The sequence below is a fragment of the Pelophylax lessonae genome (assembly GCF_965119305.1).
Source record: "Pelophylax lessonae genome assembly, chromosome: 2".
NCBI classification, from domain to species: Eukaryota; Metazoa; Chordata; class Amphibia; order Anura; family Ranidae; genus Pelophylax; species Pelophylax lessonae.
This window is the reverse complement of record NC_138769.1, coordinates 347,484,836-347,500,221: the sequence shown is the minus strand read 5'-3', so window position 1 is coordinate 347,500,221 and position 15,386 is coordinate 347,484,836. Positions and strand designations below refer to the sequence as shown.

General features: G+C 40.2%; 1 protein-coding gene across 1 annotated transcript in view; it reads left to right on the top strand.

Annotated features, from left to right (window-relative positions):
• The window catches only part of EPHA10 (EPH receptor A10), a 963,870-nt gene that overhangs the window by 805,712 nt on the left and 142,772 nt on the right, over positions 1-15,386 (top strand). Inside the window, exons 8-9 of the mRNA XM_082245791.1 lie at positions 3,251-3,359; positions 5,013-5,068. Coding sequence (XP_082101917.1) covers positions 3,251-3,359; positions 5,013-5,068 — 165 coding nt within the window. The remainder of the gene's footprint in view (positions 1-3,250; positions 3,360-5,012; positions 5,069-15,386) is intronic.

The window sequence follows — 15,386 nt, the reverse complement described above, 5'->3', positions numbered from 1 at the left end:
AAAGTGGACCTGGCAGGATACCAGCATTAGATGTTTATGTTTATTTAAAGAAAAATGTGACATTTGCGTTTATTTTTACCCATCACCGTTCTGCCCAAGCAACTCCCCATAGCCTGTACACATGTTGTCACAGAGACACTTGACAGCCAAAGTCAAATAAAATTTTCTTATAAACATTATTTAATTGTTGTGGTCATTTAAATACTGTGTCCAACAGAAAGTCCAATTATTTCCCACATCTTTGATGTATATTATCACCTTAGTGACTAATTAATTGAAAAGATAGACAATGATTCAATTCAGGGAAAGGTGTACCTTAGATGGTAAAGGGGGTAGATGTGACATCATGCATCCTGGCTCCCATATTGCATCTCACCTGGTCTAGAGCTGTGCAGGGCCTGTGTAGTGGTGGCTTTAGGCCTCCTGCTTTACGTGGGTTTCCTTCATATCCTTCCAAGGCCAAGTTGATTGCAGTGCATTCAGCCTGTTTGGTGCCCTTGTTGAATTTCTGGTGTTCTGGCTGTGACTTTCAGGGCTGCAGTACTGTTATCATTTTGGATTATTTTATACTGCTTAAGGCCCCTTGCACACAGTGATGTCTAAGAGCAGTATATTGCTCCTGGCTTTTTAATGCACCCGGGAAGGAGAGCTGCAGCTTCCAGCCCTGCTGCAGGCAGCCTATAAAAGTCTATGGTAGGCTCTGGCTGGAAAGGACTGAACACTGTACCAATTGGTACCAGTATTTAGGGACCTGTGCATTCAAGGATAAAGGTCTGGTACAGCATTCAGCACTAGAGACTTAAACAGTATCCCTGTAACAGGACTTGATGCTGAACCTGTCCCTACCAGCTACAGCTAACATACTGGGAGGGTTGCACTGCTCCTAGACAGCTCCAAGTGCAAGGGGCCTAAAACTGCATGTGAAACTGTACTACTGTGTTATCTGCATGACTTACAGCAAGGTGATCACAAACTGTTCCTGTGAGGCACATAGGGACTATTTTTCCTTTAAAAGCTCTTGATTGAGGGTGTACCTCTATTTGCAGAACCTAAAGAGGTTGCTAGTGTTTTTTTTGCTTAGTACTTTGTTTCTCTCTCTCATCACTAAGTTTTTAGTTACTAGAGCAGAGACCAAAAAAGCAAAGGCAAGAGGTGTGTGCACCAGTAAGACTATCACAGAATGGTGTGTGAAAAAAACATAAAAAAGAAGAGGAAGGAGGTAGTGACCGGGTTGTAGCAGTTCGCCCAATTGCAGGTGAAGGAAGCAGCTTATAATGTAGACACTGAATCGGAGTGCTCTACTTCCTCCAAGAAGCTGAGAGCTCAAGTTTATTCTGACATACTGGGATTGATTAGAGTAGATAAGTGACTCTCAGAAAATAGTGCTTCAGTGCAAGAGTGTAACTTAGTTAAAAACACAGATGGAAGCAATTAAAGAAGTAGTCATTTTTATTATGCATGGCCTAAAAGAAACTTGAGCAAGAGTTTTGGTTCTAAAATAAGGCATGCACCAACTTATGCCAAAAAAAGCCAAATGCTACCACTCCATAAAATGTATATTAGCTTTACTGGAGGGTTTTTATGGCTTCCCCTGGATCAACTGTGAGTATAGGATTGTATGATTTTATGTTTTTAGGATATTTTTTTTTCACTTGTATTAGTTGAATTAGATGGTCTTTTTTACCCAAACTAGCTATGTGCCTATGTACATTATGTAACTATATAAATTAGGATATTTGAGAAATGTACAGTATTTTCTCAGTGATCGAAAAAGAGGCCAGGAGCCAGGGGCAGAAAGCTTGGATGCTAGATATACTGTATGGTGTATAATACGTTCTTAAAGCAGTTGTTTACCCTGCTTAGTGATTTTTACCCACAGGTAAGCCTATAATAAGGCTTACCTGTAGGTAAAATGAATATCTCCTAAACATGCACGGTTTAGGAGATATTCACCCTGCATACAGCCACTGACATCAGCGGCGCATGCACTCTAAAGGTCCGGCATATCATGCCACTCACAGCTTCAGAGCCCGCAAACCCAAAAGAAACGCAGGGGGAACATGTTCAGCTCCCTCAGCGGTGACCGGGGACCGCTGCAGGAGCTTTGTTCTAAGATAAGTATTTCAAAATTTTTATGCTATTGTCTTGCAGGTTTTTCTATTTTTGGGGGGGGGGGCAGCAGTTTACTACTGCTTTAAGAGAAATATATTCTTGTTTCTGTAAAATATATACTATATAAATAAAAAAATACAATATATACAATATAGCCTACAGTAGACCTAGCATTTGGTCCTCCCAACATCATACAAATGCTTAATAAATATAATTTAAATATTTAGCTAGGGAAAATTCTAGTAAAACAGGACAACTCAGCGCTTAGCGCTTGCAAATTATGTGTCTCAAATAACCAAACATATAATAAAACTCATAAAGATAAGTGCAAATGTCCAGTGCATAAAGTGCAAGGTGTAACCATAAATGTCAATTTAAATTTACTATTAATTAATAAAGTCTCCAAAGAAACTGATGGTAAAGTCCACAAAATTAGAAAAGTTCTAATCTGTATAACTTCTCTCCTCTTAAATAAAACACTAAATAAAACACTTGCCTACAGCTTCTCCCAAAGAAGGAGGGATCATTGCACATCAGTCTCAGAGGCCAGCCCCCAGAAGTCAAAATTAGAAGTCTGATGTATATTAGGGTAGTATGAGTTTCATCTCTATTTTAAACTTCCTTGCAACTTGGTTTTATGTACGTACATTGCTGGTTTATCTTTGGCTTTTGTAAGCATTCACTTGTTTGGTTTTATTTTCAAATAAAAAGTTGTTAATGCACTAGGCATGTGTGCCCTTTTGTTTGTTTGTGTTGTTCAGAGCAAGGGTGGTATATAAACTAGTTTAAACACTGCATTACATATTCATAAGCTCTGAACTGGGTGTTTCAGAAGAGCAAGTGGAGCCAATCTATAAATACAGCAACTCTGTTCAAAATGATCAAGTTTAATTGAAGTATATATTTTTTAAGCAAATCTGAGCCTTGCCATCTGTCATTGAATGCAATTAATCTTCTCACTGACTAATAGCAAGGCACCCAAGGTGTGCCTCAAGGTTTTTTCCAATAGGGATAAAAGTATTGATTTAAGTGAAGTCATTTATTTTATTACATATCTGTGTGTGTTGCTCTTCTCTCTATTGAAGTCCATAGAAACATTACCTATTTTAATGACATACTCTACTCATGTGTATTGCAGTGGCTCTGGCATCCAGTGAACAGAACCCTCTCATCATCATAGTGATAGTGTCTGTGGCTGGATTCATCGTTCTGCTATCCATGGTGGTGGGACTCATGATATGGAGAAGGTAAGACTTCCTAACCTGTAACAAAAAGAACAATTTTCCCATGTAATCTAATTTGCAATTTATGTTACTGGATTACATATTTACAAATTATTTTGTTTTACATAGGTAGTGGTACAACATTTGAACCGCTAAAAGTTGAAGTTGAACTCCAGATATAAAAGACATACATTAATTTTGCTTTTTATTTATTAATATATCAATAAATATATTTGTGCAGACCACTGTACAGTTTAGAGTGTATAATCGCACAGGAACACGGTCCATAATCCTGTTCAATACATGTGTGTTCTCCTGCACTGTGATTTGGCAGCCCAGTCATTTGAATGGGCTGCAAATTGCACTGGAATTCACAAAAAGTCATGTATTCATTACTTTGAAAAACGTGCTGCACAAAATAGCATGGTACTGGGATACCATGTGATCTTGTGCATGTAAACCCACTGTGTTTGGGGTGCCATTAACAATGTATTGGCACCCACAGCAGATTGCAAAGGCAGTGTGTTTTGAACATGGAGCAGGAAAAGTGCACAGAGCGTACCTTTCCTGCACCACATTCTGGTGTGAACCGGTGCTAAGAGTAGAGAAAGTTATTTTAGCTAAGTAAATAAGATAAAAACTATGTTGACTTTTGACTTCTCCTATATGAGCAGGGAAATTAAGAATAAAGAAAAACAAATGTGCCTTTTGCAGGATAACTAAGCTAAGTAAACATTAATTTTGCATAATGAAAACTCTACTGCTAAGGCCCACTACACCTGTTCATTCCTATGAATTGCATTCACATATGTGCTTTCACATGCATTGTATTAAAACAGCCTATTCATTTTGATTGAGCTGCCAACATATAGAAACAGACCAAAAAAATGAATGCAGCATTTTTCTGATGCAGGTTCCCAAGGTTGTGTGTTACTGCGCATTGTGGTGAGATGCAACACATGTGCATAACAGCTGCACATAGTGAGCATTAATGTATGTTGTATGTTGCAGTAACACATGTGATAATACACATGGTACTACAGCGCAAAAGCTTGTTGCAGCCCTTACAGTATAGCTTATTCAGGAGTGTAATGTGAGGAAGAGAGTAAGGCAAGCCATACACGAAGAAAATTTATTTCCTGCAACCACGGTTTCCAAGAAGGAAATTCGCTTGATCTCCCTATCAACACAGACAGTGTTGATGCGGGAATCCCTCCTGCCGAGCCATTGTCTTCTCCCGGCAGTGGGGGCGTGGGCAGGAAATCTATCCCAGCTGGGAGAAGACAGTGATTATAATAATAGCAAAATAATCAAATCGATAATCACAAGAGAATCTGGCAGTTAATTCATCAAATTGATACATTCAGCCTGCCCTTTAACCATTCAAATCTCGACCGGTTCCTGCTGAAATGGCTGAGATTCCAACCATGTATGGCTGGCCTAAGAGAGCATCTGAAAGCAAACAGTTTCTCATGTGCCCTCTCCTTAGATCAATGACACTCTGTAACACCAGTGTCATAGATAGGTACACACTGTATTAAATGTTTGTTTGAAAAAGAAAGATTTCATATACTGTACATAGTAAAACACTGTAAAACACCAATTAACTAATCCTTTACAAAATTAAACATAACTGGCACAAAATCATTATCGTTACCTATCGCTCTGTTTTCACAGGCAGTGTGGCTACAGCAAGGCAAGTCAGGATGGAGATGAAGAATTGTACTTCCATTGTGAGTATGCTTATTGTTAAAACAGCATTAAATGGATATATAAGCAAATAAAAAAGTCCTTGATTTTACAGACTTTGTATTTACAGATTTACACATTACATAGTTACATAGGTAGATAGTTAGTCTGGTTGAAAAAAGAAACAAGTCCATCCAGTTTAATGCACAGAGAAAAAAAACACACACACAAAATTCGAAAACCTCCAAATACACAATCCTATTACCAAAACTGGTCCAGGAAGGCAAAAAAATCCCAATAAAGCATGATCCAATTTTCTCCATGGTGGGGCGGGGGATGGATCCTTCCAGATCCCCTAAGAGGCAATCAGATATTCCCTTGATCATTTTATCTATAAATATTAGTATACAGTTATATTATGTGCATTTAGGAAAGAATCCATGCCTTTTTAAAACAATCTACTGAGGTGGCCAGAACCAGTTCATGAGGAAATCTGTTCTATATTTTCTCAGCTCTTACTGTGAAGATGCTTTTCCATATTTGGAGAATAAATCTCTTTTCCTCCAGGTGTAATATGTGCCCCCTTGTCCTCTGTGATGACCTTAAGGTGAATAACTCTACACCATGTTCACTATATGGACCACTTATGTATTTATAGTATACATGTTGATCATATCCCCCTTAAGCTCCTCTGCTCAAGAGAGATTACATTTAGTTCCTCTAATCTTTCCTCATAGCTGAGCTCCTCCATGCCTCCTATCAGTTTGGTTGCCCTTCTCTGCACTTTCCTCGGTTCTCTTTTTGTGACCTGGTGCCCAAAACTGAACTGCATATTCTAGATGAGGTCTTACTAATGATTTGTACAGGGGCAAAATGATATCTCTCTCCCTGGAGTCTATACCTCTTTTAAAAGAAAGGATTTTGCTCACTTTGGAAACTGCAGCTTGGCATTACATGCTACTAGTAAGTTTATGATCTACCACAATACCCAGATCCTTCTCTACAATTGATTCCTCCAGTTGTACTCCCCCTAGTATGTATGCTGCATACATATTCTTAGCCCCCAAGTTCATAACTTTACATTTATCAACATTAAACCTCATTTGCCACATAGTTGCCCAAATAAACAGTGCATTGAAGTCAGCTTATAAATTGGAGACATCCCGTAAGGAAGTTATTCCACTGCAAAGCTTGGTGTCATCTGCAAAGACTGAAATGGTACTTTTAATCCCAGACCCTATATCATTTATAAAGATATTAAACAGTAAGGGTCCCAACACTGAACCTTGGGGTACACCACTGATAACCTTAGACCATTTAGAGTAAGAATAATTAACCACTACTCTCTGAATTCTTTTTTTTAGCCAGTTTTCTATCCATTTACAAACTGATCTTCCCAACCCTGTAGACTTTACCTTACACGTTAGCCATGTGTAGGGATCTGTGTCAAGTGCTTTTGCTACATCCAAGTATATTATATCCACAACCACTCTTTTGTCTAAGGTTTTGCTTGTTTGACAACTTCTGTCTTTCACTAATTTATGCTGTCTGTTGCCTAAAATATTTTTTCTAGCAAGAACTCATCTATGTGGTCTTTTTTTAAACTCTCCAGTATTCTCCCAAATATAAAAGTTTAACTTAACCGCTTGCCGACTGCGCACAGTATATTTACTGCGGCAGTCGGCCCCGGCCAGGCAGAGTGACGTAGGTCTACGTCGCTCGCCTGTCACTCCTTCCAGAGCCAATAGCGGGCGGGCGCGCGCCCGCCGAGGCGCGCGCCCGCCGAGGCTCGTTCACGGAGGAGTGCGGGAGTGTGACTGGCGGACCCGATGTCCGCCGGTCACACTACGATCGCCGCTACAGCGGGAGAAAGACAGAGCGGCTTGTGTAAACAAGCCACCTGTCAGTTCTCCCTGTGTAAAAGTGAAGATCAAACAGTTCTACTATGTAGAACTGTTGATCTTTGTTTTTACACTAGTAGCCATGTCCCTACACAGTTAGAATCACGCCCCTAGGACACACTTAACCCCTCCCTGTCCAATACTGTTAACCCCTTCCCTGCCAGTGTCATTTTTGCAGTAACAGTGCATATGTATAGCACTGATTACTGCAGTAATGTCACTGGTACCCCCAAAAGTGTCAAAAATGTCAGTCAAGGGTCCGATCTGTCCGCCGCAATGTCGCAGTACCGCAAAAAAAATCGCAGATCGCCGCCATTACTCGTTAAAAAAAAAAACACCAAAAATGACAAAAATCTTTCCCTTTGTTAGTAAACGCGATAACTTTTGCGCAAACCAATCAAAATACGCTTTTTGCGATTTTTTTTACCAAACATAGGTAGCGTAAAACAAATTGGCCGAAAATTTTAAAAAATTTTGATTTTTACATTTTTTTTTGGGGGAATTTCATATAAAAAAAAGTGAAAAATATTGTTGTTTTTGCAAAAATTACGCTCTTTTTTTGTTTATAGCGCGTGATCAAAAAATCGCACAGGTGATCAAATACCACCAAAAGAAAGCTCTGTTTGTGGGAAAAAAAGGACGTGAAATTCGTTTAGGTACAGCGTCGCACGACCGCGCGATTGTCCGTTAAAGTCACGCAGTAAAAAATCGCAAAATAACCCCTGGTCTTTTAGCAGGAAAATCCTCCGGTGGTAAAGTGGTTAACAGGTCTACACTTACTTGGTAAAGACTTTGATCCCTTTTTAAATATAGGCACCACATTTACCTTACGCCAAACCTGTGGTACTATTCCAGTCATTAAAGAGTCCCTACAAATGAAAAAGAACGGCTTTGAAATGACAGAGCTCAATTCTTTAAGGATCCATGATGGTGTATGCCATCTGAGCCAGGTGCTTTATTCACCTTTATTCTGTCTAAATATTTCTGAACCATATCAATTTTGAGATATTGTGGATCATTTGTCAATATCATCCCCATTATAGACTTGAGCTCCCCCATGCTCCTTTGTATTCACAGAGCTGAAGAAGACATTTCATACATTTGCCTTCTCTTTGTCCCCAGTCACCCACTTCAATTTATTTTTGTAAAGGGCCTACATGCTCAGACCTTACCATCATTACCTTATTTACAATATGAATAGTAAAACAAGAAATGTTCCATGTAAAAGAGGTGATTTTAGTAGAAGGGTGTTGCTCTGAGCCAAAATGTTTGTGCTCCTACAGTCAGGCCCTGGTTCCATCAATTTGCTTGCCATTTTTATAAGCAAACAATGGTTGTAATGGAGTTTAAAATGGATAAATATATAACATTTTCCTCTGTTTTATTTTGCTGAATGTGTATCTTTTTTTTTGTGGAATACTGTTTTCTCCTCTTTTTTTTTTTGTATATCAGTGCTGCTGTGCTCTGCCAGCCTTTTTTAGCCATTTCCCATCTATATGCACTAGTTCTAGCTTTGGCTGCACATAATGTATTTCCTCTGGATGGGTTTACTGATAGTAATAAAAGTGGCCTGCTCAATATTTGTGGGTAGGACTACTTGCATTTTCCCATATAGGTGCATGTGATAAGGGAAATATGCAGGATAGTTGATCATCCCACAACAGGAAGTGCTTAAACAAGGACAATTATGGCAGGATCACAAGGGATTAATTTATTAAATGGTACAGTTTAAAAGGAATTCAAAGCAACTCATGAAATTCCTTTAACGTGTTAAAGTTAATGAGATTTCAGTGATTGGTTTACATTTACTTTAATCCATCAGCCTTTGCCTTTCATCCCCTTGAGTCTAAACTACACCATTCAGCCATAACTTTATGACCACTGATAGGGTAAACAAATAACATTGATTATCTTGTTACAATTGCACCTTAAGGCTGGGTTCACACTGGTGCAAATTGGATGTGGGTTTCGCAATGGAACAGTTTGCAGGAAATTCCTATGTGCCTTCTGGTCTGTTTTAGGTCCGAATTCAGCCAAAAATTAGGACTGAATTCAGACCTGAAATAGTGAACGGAATGCACCGGACCTCCTGCTGTGAGCCGCTCTGTAATCCAATGTGAATCCAGTCTAAAGTTGATGGGATATATTAGGCAGCAATTAAACATGTTTCCCCTGAAGTTTATGTGCTGAAAGCAGAAAAAATGGGCAGTTTATTGTGTATGGGGAATGTGTAGCCACAGACCAATCAGGGAGCTTATGCTGACCCAAGTCCACTGCTAAAAGTGCAAAAGAAAACCAAACAAACTGTCGATATTGCCTCTACCTATCACTATACTCCTCCAGAAGTGATACAAGAAAATGACAAAGTATTTCTATAGTGCAGAGTGTACTCTTTGCCCTATTCTGAACATACACCAGCTTCTGATTGTTGAACTATAATCAAAATCTTTATTACATATAGATTAAAAATACTTATTAGACAAGACATAAACATACATAGTTAAAAACCACCTGCTGCTCTTCCTCCGCCCATTTGATCAATAGTATTAGGGTATTCATGCATACATAATCCCTTCAAAAATCTTCCAATGGCAAAGTTTCAGGTGGCCACCAAAATAACAACTCAATGTAGTGGAAGTGAGATTGAATAATTTCCAACAGATTTTCAATGTTGGTGGTGAAACCCTCTTTACCAATAAAGCTGTACCAAATAGACTCTACTTAAGAGGTAAAAACTGTTAACAATCTTTCAAATCATGGTGCTGTGAGTTCTATTGATGAGTTGTTGTAAATTAATTTTTAGAACTTAGCATGCATCCTTCATATGGTATGTGCTGTATAATCCCAGATGTATTAGGGATCCAACATCAAAGTATGTAAGTCCTTTAGATTGCTGGAAAAAAACGTTATGACCACTGATAGGGTAAGTGAATAACATTGATTATCTTGTTACAATTGCATCCTAAAGTTGATGGGATATATTAGGCAGCATATAAACATGTTTTCCCTGAAGTTTATAAGGTGAAAGCAGAAAAAATGGGCAGTTTATTTTGTATGGGGAATGTGTAGCCGCAGATCAGTCAGGGTGCCCATGCCGACCCATGTCCACTGGCAAAAAAGCCTAAAATGGGCATGTGAGCATCAGAACTGGACCACGAATCAATAGAAGAAGGCGGCCTTGTCTGATGAATCATGTTTTCTTTTACATCATTTGAATGGGCGTGTGCATCAGTAACGTGGGGAAGAGATGGAACTAGGATGCACCACGGAAAGAAGGCAAGCAAGCGGAGGCAGTGTGATGCTTTGGGCAATGTTCTGCTGGGAAACCATGTCCTGCCATCATTTGGATGTTATTTCAAAATGTACCACCTATCTAAACATTGCTGACCAAGTACACTTCTTCATGAAAATAGTATTCTCTGATTGCGGTGGTCTGTTTCAGCAGGATGATGTGCCCTGGCACACTGCAAAAATATATCAAGAATGGTTTGAGGAACACAACAAATGTAAGGTGTGGGCATCCAAATTCTCCAGATTTCAATCCGATGATGCAACTGTGGAATGTACTGGAAAAACAAGTCCGATCCATGGAGGCCCTTATAATTTACAAAACCTAAAGGATCTGCTACTGAAGCCTGGTGCCAGATACCTCATTATACCTTCAGAGGTCTAGCAATATACACTTCTCGAGGGGTAAACACCAATATGGTGTCTAAAGGGCTTTTTTTTGTTGCAAAAAAGGGATCTGCTCAATATTAGGTGGGTGGTCATAAAGTTATGGCTAATTAGTGTGTCCCTCTGTGGTAAGAGTATGCTTCTGTGTTATATGTCCTTATGCTGTATCCTAACAGTCTATGAGGGTAAAACCAGGGCAATTTACCAGAAAGAACAGACAACCAAACATTCTACGGTGAATTGGCCTTAGCACTCTGAAAATATTCTATTTATCTATCTGGCATATTTCTAGAAAAGTCATTTAATTTAGAAAACACATTAAACTAGAGGCTGACAAGATTTTAATAAAGTAAGATGTCAGTGTGTACAAATTGTTACATTCCGGCTTTCTTGTATTTTTAATATTGTCAAGTTGAGTTTACAATAGTTTAATGACCTACATAAGTATTGTACTTCAATATAAATTTAAGATCATCTTCCATTCAATTGGTCTTAGTACCAACCACTTAAATTAATTAGATGGCCTACCAAACTTATCTTGGCATTAGATACTTTAAAGCAGCCTTTCTCAACCTTTTCAACACAGAGGAACCCTTAAAATAAATTTCTGGTCTCGGGAACCCCTGCTAAAAATTAAACATCTACAACTCATGACACATTAGTGTGACAGTTTGGGAAGAATGCTCCTTATGCCCCATACACACGTGCAGATTATCTGCAGACTTTTGTCTGCAGACTTACCTTTTCTATGTAGTGCAAGGGCCTGCCGGATTGCATACAAATTGAAAGTGTTTAGGTTTGACCTCATATTATATGGTTTTGGTAAGTCTGCAGACAAAAGTCTGCAGATAATCTGCAAGTGTGTATGGGGCATTACTCTTGTCATCATTGTGAAGAATTACCCCCTTACAGATAACTAAAAGGAACAATGATGTCATTGGGAGCTTATCTGAAAGGGCAGAAATTGCCCATTGCTCAAGGAACCCTGGTTGAGAAACCCTGCTTTATAGCATAGAATGGTGTTTAGTTGAAAACGAAACAAGATTGTTCTTTTTTTTATTATTTTACACACAGAGTTTAAATGTCACCTAAATTGTAACCGCAGCTTCAAAAAAAGTATTACAGGGTTGAGGCATCATTGTTCCAGTACTAACGATCGTCATCATTATACTAGGATCGCCAAACAGATTCAAATATTTTTTTCTCCATCTGGAAACTTTTAGATTTTAGCTGAACTCCAGGCAAACAGCTAAATGTACTCGTAAAACACGTATATAGGGGCAGCTTTTTCTGTCAAAGGGTTTTTCATTTTTCCAGCCTGTCCTAAGATTTACACAGCTCTGCCAAATAGCAAAACCAAGCTGGTGACCTGATTTTTTTCTGCCACAGATGAGCATTACAGCCAAACTACCCTCCCACCCCGAGCCTGGTATTGGTCAGTAAAGGGGCAATAAACCTCACCCCTTTTGTCTGCTTTGCTCTCTTCTCCTGTTAGTACTGCAGTACAGCTGATTGGCTGCTAATGTTTGGCTCAGCTTCTAGCAGTCTGCTTGCCCATCTGAGGGCCCGGGACTGACATAATGGGTGCCACCGGATAAAGAGGAGGGAACAGATTGGACACACATCCGCTCTTCTCCCCGCCTTGTTGCTGACCCGGAAAGCAACGTGTTTGTTGTCACTTCCAAGTCCACCTCTGTGTCCCCACCCAGCATAGCCGGGAAAAAATGTATTGCAATGTGATCTGCACTGCATTACATTCAATGAAGTACAGGGGGGACATCCAGGGCCTTTTAGATCCTGGATGCCTCATTTAAGAGAACCTGTCCTTAAAAAACTTTTTGTCCCCTATGTAAAAAAAAACACCCACCCCCACATATACTGCCCAACCAATTATCTGGGCCAGGTTGGCGACCTTATTTTTCGCTATTGCAGTTAAGCAATGCAGTTGGGCCACCTCTCTACCCCAAGCTTGTGACCGGACACTGAAAGAACAGAAAAAAGTTTACGAGTTAATCTCTTTGCTTACTCTGCCCTCTTCTACCGTTAGCATGTTCATATTGGTCCCTAATTTTGCTTCGTTCTTTCCCAGTTTAAGTTCTACTGTACAAGGACTTACATGTAGCTGATTTGAGAATACCTACAGTATCTCTCAAAAGTGAGTACACTTCTCACATTTTTGTAAATATTTTGGAATAACTTTTCATGTGACAACACTGAAGAAATTACACTTTGCTACAATGTAAAGTAGTGAGTGTACAGCTTGTATAACAGTGTAAATTTGATGTGCCCTCAAAATAACTCAACACACAGCCATTAATGTATAAACAGCTGGCAACAAACGTGTGTACACCCCTAAGTGAAAATGCCCAAATTGGGCCAAATGAGCCATTTTCCCTCCCTGGGGTCATGTGACTCATTAATGTTACAAGGTCTCAGGTGTGAATGGGGAGCAGGTGTGTTAAATTTGGTGTTATCGCTTTCACTCTCTCATACTGGTCACTGTAAGTTCAACATGGCACCTCATAGCAAAGAACTCTCTAAGGATCTGAAAAAAAGAATTGTTGCTCTACATAAAGATGGCCTAGGCTATAAGAAGATTGCCAAGGCACTGAAACTGAGCTGCAGCACGGTTGCCAAGACCATGCAGCAGTTTAACAGGCCTCGCCATTGGTCGACCAAAGAAGTTGAATGCATGTGATCAACGTCATATCCAGAGGTTGTCTTTGGGAAATAGAGGTATGAGTGCTGCCAGCATTGCTGCAGAGGTTGAAGGGGTGGAGGGTCAGCCTGTCAGTGCTCAGACCATATGCCGCACACTGCATCAAATTGGTCTGCATGGCTGTCGTCCCAGAAAGAAGCCTCTTCTAAAGATGATGCACAAGAAAGCCTGCAAACAGTTTTCTGAAGACAAGCAGACTAAGGACATGGATTTCTGGAACCATGTCCTGTGGTCTGATGAGACCAAGATAAACATATTTAGTTCAGATGGTTTCAAGCGTGTGTGGAAGCACCCAGATGAGGAGTACAAAGACAAATGTGTCTGGCCTACAGTCAAGCATGGTGGTGGGGGTGTCATAGTCTGGGGCTGCATGAGTGCTGCTGGCACTGTGGAGCTACAGTTCATTGAGGGAACCATGAATGCCAACATGTACTGTGACATACTGAAGCAGAGCGGGATCCCCTCCATTCGGAGACTGGGCTGCAGGGCAGTATTCCAACATGAAAACAACCCCAAACACACCTCCAAGATGACCATTGCCTTACTAAAGAAGCTGAAGGTAAAGGTGATGGACTGGCCAAGCATTTCTCCAGACCTAAGTCCTATTAAGCATCTGTGTTGCATCCTCAAATGGAAGGTGGAGGAGCCAAAAGTCTCTAACATCCACCAGCTTCGTGATGTCATCATGGAGGAGTGGAAGAGGTCTCCAGTGGCAACCTGTGATGCTCTGGGGAACTACATGCCCAAGAGGGTTAAGGCAGTGCTGGAAAATAAAGGTGGCCACACAAAATATTGACACTTTGGGCCCAATTTGGACATTTGCACTTAGGGGTGTACTCACTTTTTTTTTTTTAATTATATTTTTATTTTGGTTCGCACAAACAATAAAGCACATTACATAAACATCACAATGTCACAGAAAGTAAAAAATTAATCTACACCGGGAGTGGTGCCCCCAAAAGGCAAAAGCAGATCAAAGAAAAAAAAGTGTGTCAGCAAGACAAGCAAGCAAACAGTACATAACTGCAAAGAATAAAAAGATAATCAATCAAAATACAGTAGCATACAAATGTATATAGTACACATCACAGGGGAGGAAGAACGGGATCAGAGGGAGTTCAAAGTATAAGAGTTCCAAGCTTCCCAGACAGCATGGAACTTAGTCATCTCGTCATGCACCCTGGCTGTCAGGGACTCAATTTTCCGGATGTCTGAGACCAATCTTAAGAAAAGGGCCCTGTCCGGGGGAGCCTGCTGCAACCAGCATAAAGGAATGGCCCTCTTAGCAGCCAGCAGGGGGAAGGAGATCAGCTTGGATGCCAGTTTAGGGACCCTAGGGAATGGTAAACCTAATAAACAATGCAAGGGGTCCAGTGGCAATTCTAAACCCACCACAGCGTGGAGCGTATCCAAAACCATAGACCAAAAAGGACTCACAAGGGAGCACGACCAAAAGATATGGTAAAGAAAGCCTTTATCCTCCCTGCACCGCCAACACAAGGCGGAACAAGAAGGATTCATCTTATGAAGAAGCTCTGGGGTCCAATACCAAAAAAGGAGAATCTTGAGAGCGGTCTCTCTCTGCGCCACGCAACGGGACGATTTAAAAGTGGACGTCCAGATTCTGTTCCACATAGGTAATGTGATTGGTCGACCCAGTATCTCTGACCACCTATGCATATAGAAGTGGGAGTCCTCAGTAAGCGAGACAGCATCATGCAAAATAGTGTAAATGGAAGACACCAAATCACCCTGATGGGGACCCCGGCTATACAATAATTCAAAGGCAGTGGGCCTTTCCAGGGCCAATGATGGCGTCAGTGTCCTGAAAAAATCACGGACCTGGAGGTAAAAATAAAAGGGTTGTTTCGTTAGGGAAAATCGGGTGTACTCACTTTTGATGCCAGCGGTTTAGACAATATTGGCTATGTGCTGTGTTTTTTGCAGGGGACAGCAAATTTACACTGATATACAAGCCATACAATCACTACTTTACATTCTAGCAAAGTGTAATTTCTTTAGTGTTGGCACATAAAAAGATATAATAAAATATTTACAAAAATGTGA